Source organism: Trachemys scripta, chromosome 6 (assembly GCF_013100865.1).
Source record: "Trachemys scripta elegans isolate TJP31775 chromosome 6, CAS_Tse_1.0, whole genome shotgun sequence".
Lineage (NCBI taxonomy): Eukaryota > Metazoa > Chordata > Testudines > Emydidae > Trachemys > Trachemys scripta.
Window position 1 is genome coordinate 97743618 of NC_048303.1, and position 13600 is coordinate 97757217.

Below are 13600 nucleotides of genomic sequence, written 5' to 3' on the forward strand. Positions count from 1 at the left end.
GGTGGGAGATTTCCTGAAGCATGCTTGGGTAAGCACAGACACTGTTTAAAGCCTTGAAATACTGTTCTTGCTAGAAAGATTTTCCAAATTCAGCCAAAACAGAAAGTCTGTCCGGCTTTCTGAGGGGGCAGAAGGACAGAAGGCAAACATGTATTGCTACACTCAGCCTCACAGCCTCTTCATCCCCATGTGCGCTAGTGTTGCCTTGTTTAAATGTAAGCACCTAATTTAAAAAAAACCCACAGCTTTGGAAACTCATGATAGCTAAGGCAATCTCAGGGTTTTCTTGGACTCCTCAATATACCTGAATGGTAATAAAAGCAGCACTGGCTAGGAACACCTTTTCAGCTCCAGCTAGCTCAAAAATGGTCACCACTCTTCAAGGATACATAGCTAGTCACATAACATACACCTCTGTCGCCTCAAGGTTAAACCCACTGATTTTGGGGCTATTCTTGAAGGCCACTTTGGGTCTCCAGCTGGAGCTGTATACAGCCGCTTACCCTTTAGGAAGCACAGTCCAAAAGAAATCGAACTCTTAGAATCATAGAATATGATTGGGTTGGAAGGGGCCTCAGGAGGTCATCTAGTCCAACCCCCCTGCTCAAAGCAGGACCAATCCCCAACTCAATCCCCAGTTCCCTAAATGGTCCCCTCAAAGATTGAACTCACAACCTTGGGTTTAGCAGGCCAATGCTCAAACCACCTAGTTGCTCACTGAAAAGCATATTAGCAGCCAGGAAAGTTGTAGCTACCTCATAAGATACAGCAGGCCTAAGCACTATTGTCCCTTATCTGTACTTCCACAGCCACACTTAAAAGAAAAATGTTTCAGCTAGAGACCTAGAGTGCTTAAGGTAGTCTGGGGGAAAGTGTGTCCTGGAGTACAGTCTTGATTAGCATAAAGAACTTTGTCAATTACATTGTATACCAAAACAAAGCCCAATACTAGTATAAGTGTGTAAAAAGGCCCACATTAAGGACAATTATCCCAGGCTTTCCAATGACAGCAGATGCTGAATGTCCCTCAAATTTATCTTTGGGACACCATACACTTCCATCCTGGGTTATTCCAATGAGAGACAGTCAGCAGAGAAGAGTACGTTTTCCCAATCATTGTGATGTGTTCTTTTTTTGAACTATCTAACCACGGTATCCATGAGGCTGGGGTGTTTGTCCATGAAGCTGTCAAATTAGTTGTATTTCTATGTTCAATAATATCATCGCCCAATTGTTGGTTAGTTTCTCCCTATCGGAGTTCATTTATTAAAAGTGAAAAAAGTTAGCTGCTACCTTCATTGCTTAATTTTCATCTAATTTCTCTAGAACTAGGATGGATTAAAAATACTTCCTCCCTCCCCTCAATCTTACTTAAACCTGATTTTTTAAATATTTTTTGTTGTTTTTTTAAGATCTTTTTTCAACTAGCTTTGAAATTGACAACTTACGTTAAGGTCCAACCTTATTAAAATCATTTAATTTAAATACAAAAATAATATTAAGCAGTACATGTTTGCTGCTAAGTTTTAAAGGAAGTCAAACCACTGAACTGGTGGAAGTCAGTGGTTAAGCACCTGGAACTAAAGAGTTCACGGATGTGCAAAACCTGTTTTTGACAGCAGTAGCCTTTCCTGAAAATGGAGAGAGAATATTTTCTTAATTTCAGTTTATTCAACTAGCTCAGTTCAATGACTAGTTCATTCAAAGTTAAGAAAGCAACTGGAAGTTGAAGAAGTGGAAAATCTTGGTGTCCTCTTTCAATCTATAAATAAAAACTAAGTGTGAGGGTGAGATCTACTACTTTTAAAATCCTGAAGGACACAGGGACCAGAAAACCAGTTCAATTAATTAACTACAGATAATATTTCCTTTTTTAAATAAATCCATTAGTTTTAAATGCAAGACATGTTTTGAAAACAAAACAAAAAAAAATCAAGGCACTTTTAAGGTAGCTTTATTTAATAAAATTTGAAATGCTAGTTTTGTTCATTTAATTGCATTCCCATCTGAAGAGACTGACAAATCACAAATAAAAATTCATCCAGTGAATAAGACATGCATTATTCACCCTTTTTACTATAACAAAAAAATGTAAACATTAAGAATCTAAATAAATGCAAGTTAAGCTGTACAACTGCATAAATTTAGTGTAAAGGCTGTTATCTAATAGCAGATCAATGTATTTTAATGATCACGAACCAATGCAAATCAACCTTTGTTTATAAAACACTCTTTTGCATTTGTGCTTTTTAATTAAAATTATTTAAATCAAGTTTTCTTGTTTGCGGATTTAAATCATGATTAAAAATTAGTGACTTAAAATAACTGATTTAACTCAATCCACCGTTTTGAACTCTCTGTACTTATTTCAGTTCCTTTACTTCCTCTTTCTTTCTAGGCTCAGATTTTATTTGTTGGGATTTGAAGCTATAGTATGCCACAGGAAAACAAACAGGAAAGTGCCCATTGCTACATCTACAGCTGGATAGCTGAGAATGAAATCTTTGTAGCTCTGCACAAGTTATTTGAAAGATCTCCATTATGTGAACAAGTTATAGTGCCCTGTGTGGGGGAAAAGAATGTCTCTTCAAAACAAGGGAATAGTGTCTTCAGCAAACCTGTTCTATTTATAAACTACACAAAATGTGACCCTGCTAAGAGATTTAAGTCTACAGAGGGATAGTATTGGCAAAACTATCTAAACCTACAAATTTCATACATATAGCTCATGAGTGATAATGGGACTTAGCTATTATTTAAAAGCCTAAAATATCTCAGGGGTAAAATCTTATTTCTCTTTCCTGCTTTCTTATAGACAAATGCATGAAAACAGGATCTTTATTGCTCTTGCCACTTATTTTGCCTTCTCACAAAATCATAATCCTGTTTGGCACCATTTGTTTTTGTGGAGATGACTGATGTTAAAACAATGATGTCAAATTACAAAACCGAAAATTATTAGTAAGTTTACCTTGTTTTAAAGCAAACGCCTTTCGTATGGAGGCTAACCTTATACACCTCTACCCCGATATAATGCGGTCCTCGGAAGCCAAAAAAAATCTTACCGTGTTATATCGAATTTGCTTTGATCCATCGGAGTGCACAGCTCCGCCCTCCCCGGAGCACTGCTTTACCGCATTATATCCGAATTAGTGTTATATCAGGTCGCGTTATATCAGGGTAGAGGTGTATTAGCAGAATGGCTTACAACGGTTCTTCACATTTTCCCTATGAAATCAGCTAATGTTTCAGAGCTCCTGCATTGTTCTTCAGTCAACCCATACTTTAAACTAATACTCAACTGCTCATCTCAAAAACCACCACTTTGTTAGTGTCCTTAAATTATCTCAAACTTGTTTGTCTGGGATGGGGGAGGTTAAGTAGGAAAATGAAACACTAGCTAAAAGCAACTCCCTCCCAGCTCACCCCTCCAAATTAATTCCAATTCTAAAACTAGTTCAACTCAGGGTGAAACAAGGGTGTCAAACTCACTCTGCAGAAGTATATATACATACATTAATGAATTAAGACCCCTGCATAACACACACACACTGCCTTGATCTACAAAGTTAGGGACACGAGACCCTCAACAGAACATCTACATGATAGCAATCTTTACTACTCCATGAGAGGCCAAGAAGCAGAAGATTCAGAACTACTGCCATTTCTCTTCTTTTTCCATCCTCCTTTGTCGATCGTATCTTTCCTTATGTTCACGATTTCTTCCATTATCTTCTTTGCAATCTTCCCCACCCCACATTTCAAGAGAATCTCAAACTATTCCCACTCTTACCCCTACATCAAGGCCCCAAAGAGGCTGTGTGTTCACTGGGGTGTGTGTGTTTGTTGTAAAAAGTCCCTAGTGAAGGTGAGTGGACCAGATACAAGGTTGACCTCGACTAGCTACACTGAGGTAAAGTCTGCCTGTGCCTGGTCTTAACTAGAATTTTACACCAAAGGTACCAATCTGTGTAACACACACAGTTTTGGCAATGAAAACATAAGCCGCAAGAAAGATGCTTCTGGTCATCTTCAGTAGACTTTAACTTGAGTCAATTGTCTACAAATTTGTTCATTAATCTCACATTAACTGGCAAAGGTTAGTATGAACACTCCCCACACATTTGTTCCAGGAGGCAAACATTTGTTCTTCCCTTCAGTTCCCATGGATGAACGCCCTTGGGTAAAGAACAAACATGTGGGGGTGTCCACACCAGCTTCTACAAACAAATACCTCAGTTAAATCCAGGTTTAAAAATAAATAAATAAAGTCTAATGAAGACTCATCCGGTGGGAGCAGATGATTTGCTGCTTCCTCCCTAGGCTTCTTATCAGATGGACTGCTCTGCTTGCTCCTGAATGCTTTGGTATCTCCCTCTTATGGTATCTCTAGATCTTATTCTTTTCATGCACAGACTAGCATTACACTATTGTAACCCCTTATTTTATTTTAATACACTCTTCATTTTACTTTAAGGAAGTGGTTCTCAACCAGGGGTACACATACCTCTGGGGGTTTGCAGAGCTCTTCAGTGTGTACAGCAACTCATCTATATATTTGCCTAATTTTACAACAGGCTACATGAAAAGCACTAGCGAAGTCAGTACAAACTAAAATTTCATACGGACAATGACTTGTTTAACTGCTCTATACACTATAGGAGTGTTTCTCAAACTGGGAATTATATATTTTATAATTCTATGGTAAAAAATGAGAAAGTCAGCAATTTTTCAGTAATAGTGTGCTGTGACACTTCTGTATTTTTATGTCCGATTTTGCAAGTAGTTTAAGTGAGGTGAAACTTGGGAATACTGTACTGCTTTTTCTCTCTTTCCTGAGCAGTCAGTAGGAGAAGGTACAGCAGCTCTTCCTCTTTCTAAACCTCTGGGAAGAATGCCTAGAAATCCAGCAACACCTAGGTTCTCTCCTCCCTCCCTTCTGGCTCTCAAAGGACAAGCCCAGGCCCAATGTCAGGAAGATGAAAGATTTTACTGTAGGGCTCCACAGTGCAGAGTAAAACAGTGCACTTTTTGAAACAGTGGGGCTGAACGGCCCCACCCTCTGTATTTGTCACTCATCCAACTCTGAATAAGCACACTGGATGGGTTTTCCTGCTGAATATGATCAGCAGTTAAGCTTTCATTGAGTAATTATTTTAATTAAATGTTTAATACTTATAGTATATATAGTTATATAGCACTACAGGTGTGACAGACACTTGCACAAATAACACGTGGTCTTTGGCTCAAAGACCTTACAACAGTAGAAAAGAAAGGGAAATAAAATGAAGGAACACACAAGAGATTTTTTTTATTATTATTATTTTTTTTTAAGTGGCAGGAAGAATGGGGCTGAGGTCAGCATTGGTGGAACAAAAAACAAAAACAAACAAACAAACAAAAAACAGGAAGGATAGAGCCTGGACTATTGGACCAAGGAGAACAGTACAAAGGGGAGAGGGTGAAGTACCTTAAAGGGAAGTACACACGGCGGAGTGCAGGCTCTAGTTGGGAAAACATTTCTCTCTTATTTGCTAAGGGTGTCCCCAAACATTGAAGACAATACTACACTGGTTGACATGCAAAGAGCGTTCCTAACCATAAAGGTCTAGAAACTAATCAAGCGGGTATATTCTGTAGTATCTTACTCCATCATGGAACTAGATTGTTACATCTGGACTGAACCTACAGGCTGGGCATCTGAAACCAGTTACCTAATCCACTTTGGGAGTGGTTTTGGGGATACAGGAACAGCCTTTAAAACACTTAAAGCATGTTTTTCTATTTTAGACAAATATGTGCAATTTGCTCTGGAAATTGACAGGTCTAATGAATATTACTAGAATAAATCTGTCAGCACATGTGTTCTGCTCTCAAACTTCTGCAACTAAAAGCAAAGAATAAATTTTTGTTGAGTCAACCACATAATCCTTGTAATTCTGCCCATCTCCATTTATTTGCAGGTTCAGTCATTACACCTCTAAAATATAACCAATGCAAGCATGTCAATACTGTTTTGAGATGCAGAGATGATTAGCTCAATTACACACCAGTCTAAAGGTGATGAGTATTTTACCCTTTTTTGCTTTTTTAGATCGGTAGAGGGACTGAAAGTATTCTCCCTATACCTACTTGCTTTATAAAAAAGTCTTATCTAGGAGGAAGACTGATCAACAGAGAACTAGTGAAGTGGTGACAAGACAAAAGACAAAATAAAAGTTGTGCAATGGAGAGGGGAAGGGATTTTTAGTCGGTTTAAAACCAAACACACTGTTCAATTTCACTGACTAATGTTTCGGATACTGACCATGCTGTCACCTCTTGCATAGAAGCACCATACACATCTCAGAACCTTCAGCAAAATCATGATTTCCAAATACACACAGGCATATTTAAGCCCCCTTTCAGGTCTTTATACGTAAAAACCACATATACAATTATTAAAAGTCACCTTTAAATATTATTTGAAAGTGTTGCATTTATGTTGCTCATTGCTTGGGCTATAGCACAGAGAGTATACATAATTGTTGCCATCTTGCAAGAACGTGTATTTTGAGAACCGCAATTAGCTTTGTGGCATGATTTTCCAGAAATGGGTGCTCACAACTTCAGTGGGGGGGAGGAGAGGGGGCAGAAAAATCAGGTAATAAAATGTCGAAATGATGAATCTTGCCTCAGCTGTGATAACTAAAAGGAAACCGATTACTTGGTTTGTATCTAATGCAAATACACAGTAAGAAATCCCACGTAATTTAAGGCAAAACATCAAGTTTGTGTATGCACTTTTGTACGTACTTAAAAACTATAAATATCTGAACAGCAAGGTTTTAGCTTGCTTCTTATAGGCTAGTACACTATGAAGTGTACCAAAAAGATGCATAAGTATCTTGCACTCAGCTTTCTTTTTACAGAAAACTATTAAGTTATTGCTCTTAAACCGCCGCCCCCCAAATATCACTTGGCACAAAATACAGATCACTGCTGAGAAGGATCTAAAGTAATGCTACAGCTGCTTAGCTCTTCCCTTGCACAGAATTTTGCATTCATTTCTGTTCTAGTCTGTATTTCTATTTTATAACAAAACATACAGCCTAGTTATTTATAGGCTTTCCAAGGATTAACTACACACTCATAAGAATAAACCCTCAAGAGGTTAACCTCATCCTCTTAAGCTTCACACACTACCATCCCAGAGATAGCTGGCAACCACAGCCAAGGAGAGAAAAATAATTCAGCAGTTTGCTAATCCTTTAGCCAATCACCTCATGCAACAGTGGAGAGCTCTTTTGGAGGTCTACAACTCAATCTGTCTTGAAAAGTACTGTCAATCCAAAAAGATACATTTCACAGAACCATTAGCAACTAATGTCAAACTAAGTATTCACGTTTGTATGCTACATTCTCTATACTAAAATACCTTTCCAATTTACAGATCTGTAGTTCTAAATTAAGAATGTACACTTTATATAAATGACTGGATTTTATTAATGTTGCCCATATATAAATCTTGCAAAATTACGTTATTGCTGACAGTGGGATAGACTAATTATAACTGTCCCTTAGCTCCTCCTGGTGTGAGCTGATAGGCATCTTTGATTTTCCAGCTTGCTGCTTAATCATATCTAAAAAAAAAATCCCTTCAAGTTCTACCATGATAATCCACTTAATCCTTTCATGCCATGATCTGGATTCTCCCCAGCCCCCAAACAGACTTCAGGCAAAGCTCTGAAATCAGTGGTGCCAAGGAGTTAACAGGTGCACCTATCCTTTACAATCAAAACTTTTCATTTAATTATCTAGCAAATCTACTACTTCACTCAATCGACTTTAGTGAAAAATAGTAATACAATGAACACTGACTGGTGTAATTCAAAAAACAACAGACATGTACAATGGCTGAACATGTACAGACAGGTACAATGGCTGAAAAGTAAAATACTTAGCTCACCCAAACTAACATGTAGCGGCTTGACATAAGTAATTAGATAATCCCAATAACACATTTCAGTAACCATTAGTAAGGGGCTGTGAATGAGTGTGTTCATGAACACGCATCTCACAACTGATCTTCCAACATCTAATTAAAGAAGTTAACACTACCTGAATTTTTTTTTTACTCATTAAAGTTTCTGAATGCAACTCATTATTCCTCCAATCTAAATATACTTTCTTTATATACACTGACTAAAAATTGCCTTTACATTAGATAGATAATTCCCCTCCTCCCCCCACAATATCTTGCAGTCCTGCTCTACATTCAATTTTCTCAACTAACTAAAGTAGTAGTGTGTTTGTATTTTAAAAGCGGCCTATCAAGAAATAAGTCTTAAGGCTTCTCTACACTTAAAATACTACAGTGTCACAACTGTGATGCTGTAGTGCTTCAACTGTAGACACTACCTGGGCTGATGGGAGGGATTCTCCCTGAGAGGTGATATCTAGGTTAATGAAAGAATTCTTCTGTTGACCAAGTGCTGCCTACAAAGGGACTTAAGTCGGTTTAACCACGTTGCTCAACCGTGTGGATTTTTACACCCCCAAGTGACAAAGATCTAATTTTTTTTTAGTGTCCACTAAATTACAAGGTTTGGTTTTGCTTCCTCTCCTCCCCCAACCCAATATGTGCACCCAATGGAAACACAAACTCTTTAATAACTAAATTAATGAGGCAAGACTGAATTTGGAAACAGTTATTTTGAATCATTATACCATGTCAGGGAATCACAATCCTTTTTTTAAAGAAGGAAAGAAAATCAGTGCTCAGACAGAAATGCCAAGAATGCAGATTTTACCTAGTCAGGGAGAACACCTAACTGAACATCTGCTGAGAAAATGCTTAACTTTCTTCCCATCCCCAACATTTATGGTACAGAAATATCTTTAGCACTATGATGCCATAGGCTACTTGATTGTACCTTATACTGTTGGAGAATGCTTCAGCCTATTTGCATTTTAAAGAAGTCTTCCATGATCTTTCACACTCATAATAGATGTCTAAACCGTTAAATTACTATTTCTTTTCTTAGCCTGAAAGACACTGCAGTTTAAGAGTATGGCCCCTCTATTGTTCTTTACACTAAGTCGGGTCCCTGAACAATACTGACAGCTGCTATCAAACTGGGCTGTGTTTACTTTCAGTGCAGCTGCTGATTGTAGGAATAGCCAGCCTCCTGATGCCTCCTCCCCTCTGGGGAGACAGGTTGACACACTGCATGTTCAATGAAGGGGAGCAAAGGTCCACGGAATTGTCAACCCAATTTTATGCTACTCTGATTTTCCAGGATGCACACAATCCCTTTCAAACAAAATCAAGCATATGTCAGAGCATGAAACTTATTGTGCCGCATAGGATAATTATTGATCACCTAAAACTGTAAAAGATCACTTTGACATACATCTGATTTCTGGTATGCATAATACATAGATCTACGTTGAAAATTAAAATACATTTGTGCTAACTATGTGTTTATTCCCTCATTCACAACATCTGAACTACGACAGCATTGCTGAGTACTCTTTCATAAAACAAATGGAAATGCTTCTACTGAAGGATCATTGGTAGTTTAAAATTAAAAAACTGAGATTTCTATTCATAAGATTAACATACCTCTCCCTACCTCCAAAAAACCCCTGCCTATAAAAGTCATAATTGTACGCTGTAGTTGTAGACCTAAGAGCACAGAACTGAACAGTACACATTCAGCAAATGCCACTGGGGACAACACTTCCATAGCGAGTTTGGGAAGACAGGTTTTGCTATACAGTAAATCTTCACTGTCAGGATAGGTTTCAGAGTAACAGCCGTGTTAGTCTGTATCTGCAAAAAGAAGAACAGGAGTACTTGTGGCACCTTAGAGACTAACAAATTTATTAGAGCATAAGCTTTCGTGGACTACAGCCCACTTCTTCGGATATGCATCCGAAGAAGTGGGCTGTAGTCCACGAAAGCTTATGCTCTAATAAATTTGTTAGTCTCTAAGGTGCCACAAGTACTCCTGTTCTTCTTCTTACTGTCAGGATAATTTCTTGGTCCAATGAAAAAGATGTTTTAATGTTGTTGGGGTTTTTTGTTTTTGTTTTTTAAAACACTGTGCAAAGAAGTGTCCTACAAGTTTAGTCCACTATGAAAAGGACTTTTTATTCAGGATCTGCCCTCAGGGAAATTGTACACTTTTAAAATAACAAGAAAACACAATGCTATTAATCTTTGCTAATCAAATATTATTCATACAGTATGCTTGTATGTATATTTGATCTGATCTTCAAAATAAGGCAATTCATTATGCAAGCAAAGCACAGAGAAGACTGCAGACAAATACAGATGTAACTTTTATTAAACATGATTAGTGAATTAACTCAGTAACAGTCAAAATTTGAAAAAAAAGGGGAAAACAGGGTTCCGATTTGAAGGGGGGGGTATGTTTATGCAAAGCTAATCTGTCAAGTGTAATAAAGCAGCTTGAATAAAATTTAAGCTGAAAATCCACTGAACCTCCCCATTTGAGGGAGGAAAAAGCTATTAAAAGGAAATGAAGGTCACCCTCCCAGTTTATTTCACCTAATTGACTGCCAATAGCTTACCACAGGCAAACCGACTGCAGATCTGCAATTGAGAAACTGATGAAAGGAGAGTTTTCAAGCTGAGGCTCATTCTTTTAATCCTCCCTCGCTCTTATGGGTTTTTTTTTTTCCATCTCCAGTTGGGATGTAATTTTAAGCACAGATGGATTAACTGGTTCCATTGTCTGTAGACGTCATTGGACTATGGCACTGTTAATCCGTACAGCAGCATGTCTAATTATCATTACAAAGTGTCTGAGGGAACTATAAAGACCAGCAGGGCATCTTCTCACAAGCAATTAACATAAATTGATAAATGAGTAATTTGAATCTGCTCAAGGCGCTCACATATGAATAAAATCAGAAAGGACGGCTTCTTGTTTCGGCTACTTCTTTCACTTAGTCTGGAAGGGCAGAAAACATGAGATATATTCTAGACTTAGTGATGGGAGAAATAAACTCATGCAGTGGAAGGAATGCATGGTTCACAGAGTTCATTAATGCAAAACAAATGACTTGTGAATGACAACCAGTCACAAGAAAGTAGTATTAACTTATTTCAGCATAGTTAGAAGCACAAACTTGGTGAAAGGCTATTAGAACATTATGTCAGACAATTAATACTACTTCAAAAGCAAGAGAAGTTTCTTTTCATTAGCCTGCTACTTTAAAATTCATGAAAGATGCAGAAGAAAGGAAAAGGAAGAAGACTGAATAGTTGTACAGGTTCCAAAAACTCAAATGTCACAAAAAGCAGGAGGCAAAACAAAGGTAACTTAGATCAAGTAGCACACAATACCCATGATCAATAGATAATAAATCTTTCCCAAACTCCCTGGTCTTTCTTGCAGCAAAGGTTTTGATATAATATATGGGTGCAGGGAATGAAAAGACATTCTGTTACAAAGTAAGCTGCTGTTAATTCTACCTCCTCTAAAATCTGAGTGAGCCAAGTCAAATAAGTTTGAGCAATAATATTAGGTATCAAAACAGAATTAGATATCAAAAAATTATCAGGTTTATTTTAAAACTACCAAAGCAATAAGAAATGAAAGCTGGTTATACACACTGTAGGAGGTAGACCTGGAAGGCCACGTACCCCGATGATGGCATTTAGTTCAGCCATGGTCACTTGTTTGGCACGTTCTACTGCTTGGGCCACTTGCTGCTGATGCTATTAAAAAAAAAAAAAAAAAAAAAAAGTTAAAATTTGTGTTAAGCTGTTGAACACCTATGCCAACTTCTCCTCTTCCCACCTCATAAAAACACCAGTACATTAAAACCGAGACCAGTATGCACAGAAATAGTTTCTGTATAGAAATCTGCACAGTAAGACAGAAGCCGAGGTTATCTATTATAGGTCATCTTATGCCAGTTAAGATGTAAAGTACTTGATTTGTCATAAAGGTAACTTAAATGTTGGAAACTTTTAAAGAGAATATCTTCTAGTAACTAAATCATTAGTTTCCAACTGAGATGAGAAGGTTCTAACAACTTGAAACTAGTGTCCATTTTACAAGTCATTTATAATTCCTGCATCCAATATAATGAACATAGTGTAGGTATCAACAAAAAGACTAGGCAGCTACCTACATTTTTGCAACTATGAAGTATTTGAAAGTCTAATCCAAAGCTGGTTCCAATACTGAACAGAAGTAGTCTTTAATATTCTACAGTTGTAGTCAAGCAATGTTTTTATACCCTGGAACAACATTTTGTATTTGAGTTACCAACTGTGTGTTACCTACCTACCCAAAAATAATATCTGAATATTTTAGTATTGAAGGCCAACTTTCTTATTTACACAGAATTTAACACTTTACTATTAAGTAGAACTTAGTATTGTCATTAAAGATGAAAACAAAAAATTGTTTTATAGTCATTTTATAGTTTCCCCCCACCCCGAAGAGAATTAATTTGAGGTTGAGCTATTGTCACCAGTTCCTCAGTTTAAACTCAGATGTTAGACCAAATTAGCGGGGGTGGGGGGGGTTTAAGAGGAGTTACACACTTCAGCTATAACAGATGTTCCTCACACTTGAGCGTTGTGATAAAATTAACATCTTAAAACTAGCTAATTTGCAAACAGAGAAGCAACATAATTGCACTTTAACAGCTGAACAGTTTTACTTACTTCCTGAGACAAAAACGGGATAACTTGTGCACAAATAGTATTCAATCTCTTGGCGATTTCTGTCTATAAGAAAAAAAGGTAAATATTTTGGTTAAAACATGCATGAGATATGTTATCATATATCAGATACTTTACAGGGTCATATATTAAGTGCAAGCATTGTAAAAAATTCATAAAGATGTCTAGTGAAAGTATAAATGATTACTAATAGGCTCCTAATCAGGACATTGACCTAGTTCGTTACTCTAGGACATCTGCTATGTCTCAAGTACCTAATCTCTCTATATATATATTTAAGGAAAAATCTGGTCTTTCTAAGTAGCTCATTAACAAGTAAAGGATTTGTTCAAATCCAACGCAAGTTAAAGCCTTTTAAAAGGCAGATTTATTACTCAATTTACCAAGTTGCACAGAACAGTGTTCTACAAAAATGGCATGTGAAGCGAATATCCTTTCATGTGATTTTTATCAGGTTCGGTGTTTAGACAATCCTTTTAGAGAGCAAGATGTATTGCCTGCCATGAAGAATTTACAATTTAAAAGTCAAGATAAAAAAAGAACAGTTCAAATAATGGAGAGGATGGAAAAGGTACAGCAGAAAGGATTACTGAAGAGGTGCATATGAAAGAGGAGAGGGTGCTTGGCAGGTAAGTAGAGGCGGGGAGCATGACAGAAGGGCATGAAGAATGTGACATGGACAAAAGGAGCAGAAAGTAACCAAGGACACTGAGCTGAAAGAAATAGCAACAGACATGGAGGTGAGACAATTTTTTGCAGGACCTTGAAAATGAAAACTGAGAAGGTGGTAAAAGAAGCATCCAATGAAGAAACTGATCTAATAGAGAAGGGATAGTGAAGATAGATTAGGAGTTCTTGAGACAGCAAGATAGAATCAGAAGTGTACAA

At 37.3% G+C, this 13600-nt stretch overlaps 1 protein-coding gene across 4 annotated transcripts in view; it reads right to left on the reverse strand.

Moving 5' to 3' along the window:
- Window positions 1–13600, reverse strand: part of TLE1 (TLE family member 1, transcriptional corepressor) — a 106288-nt gene that overhangs the window by 71857 nt on the left and 20831 nt on the right. For 2 of the 4 annotated variants that reach the window (XM_034773100.1, XM_034773099.1), the window contains exons 5-6: window positions 12695–12757; window positions 11660–11734 (exon numbers count right to left, since the gene is read on the reverse strand). In XM_034773100.1, the coding sequence (XP_034628991.1) occupies window positions 11660–11734; window positions 12695–12757 (138 nt within the window). Of the gene's footprint in view, window positions 1–11629; window positions 11735–12694; window positions 12758–13600 lie in introns of all 4 variants that reach the window. The other 2 variants (XM_034773098.1, XM_034773097.1) reach the window with 1 other exon arrangement.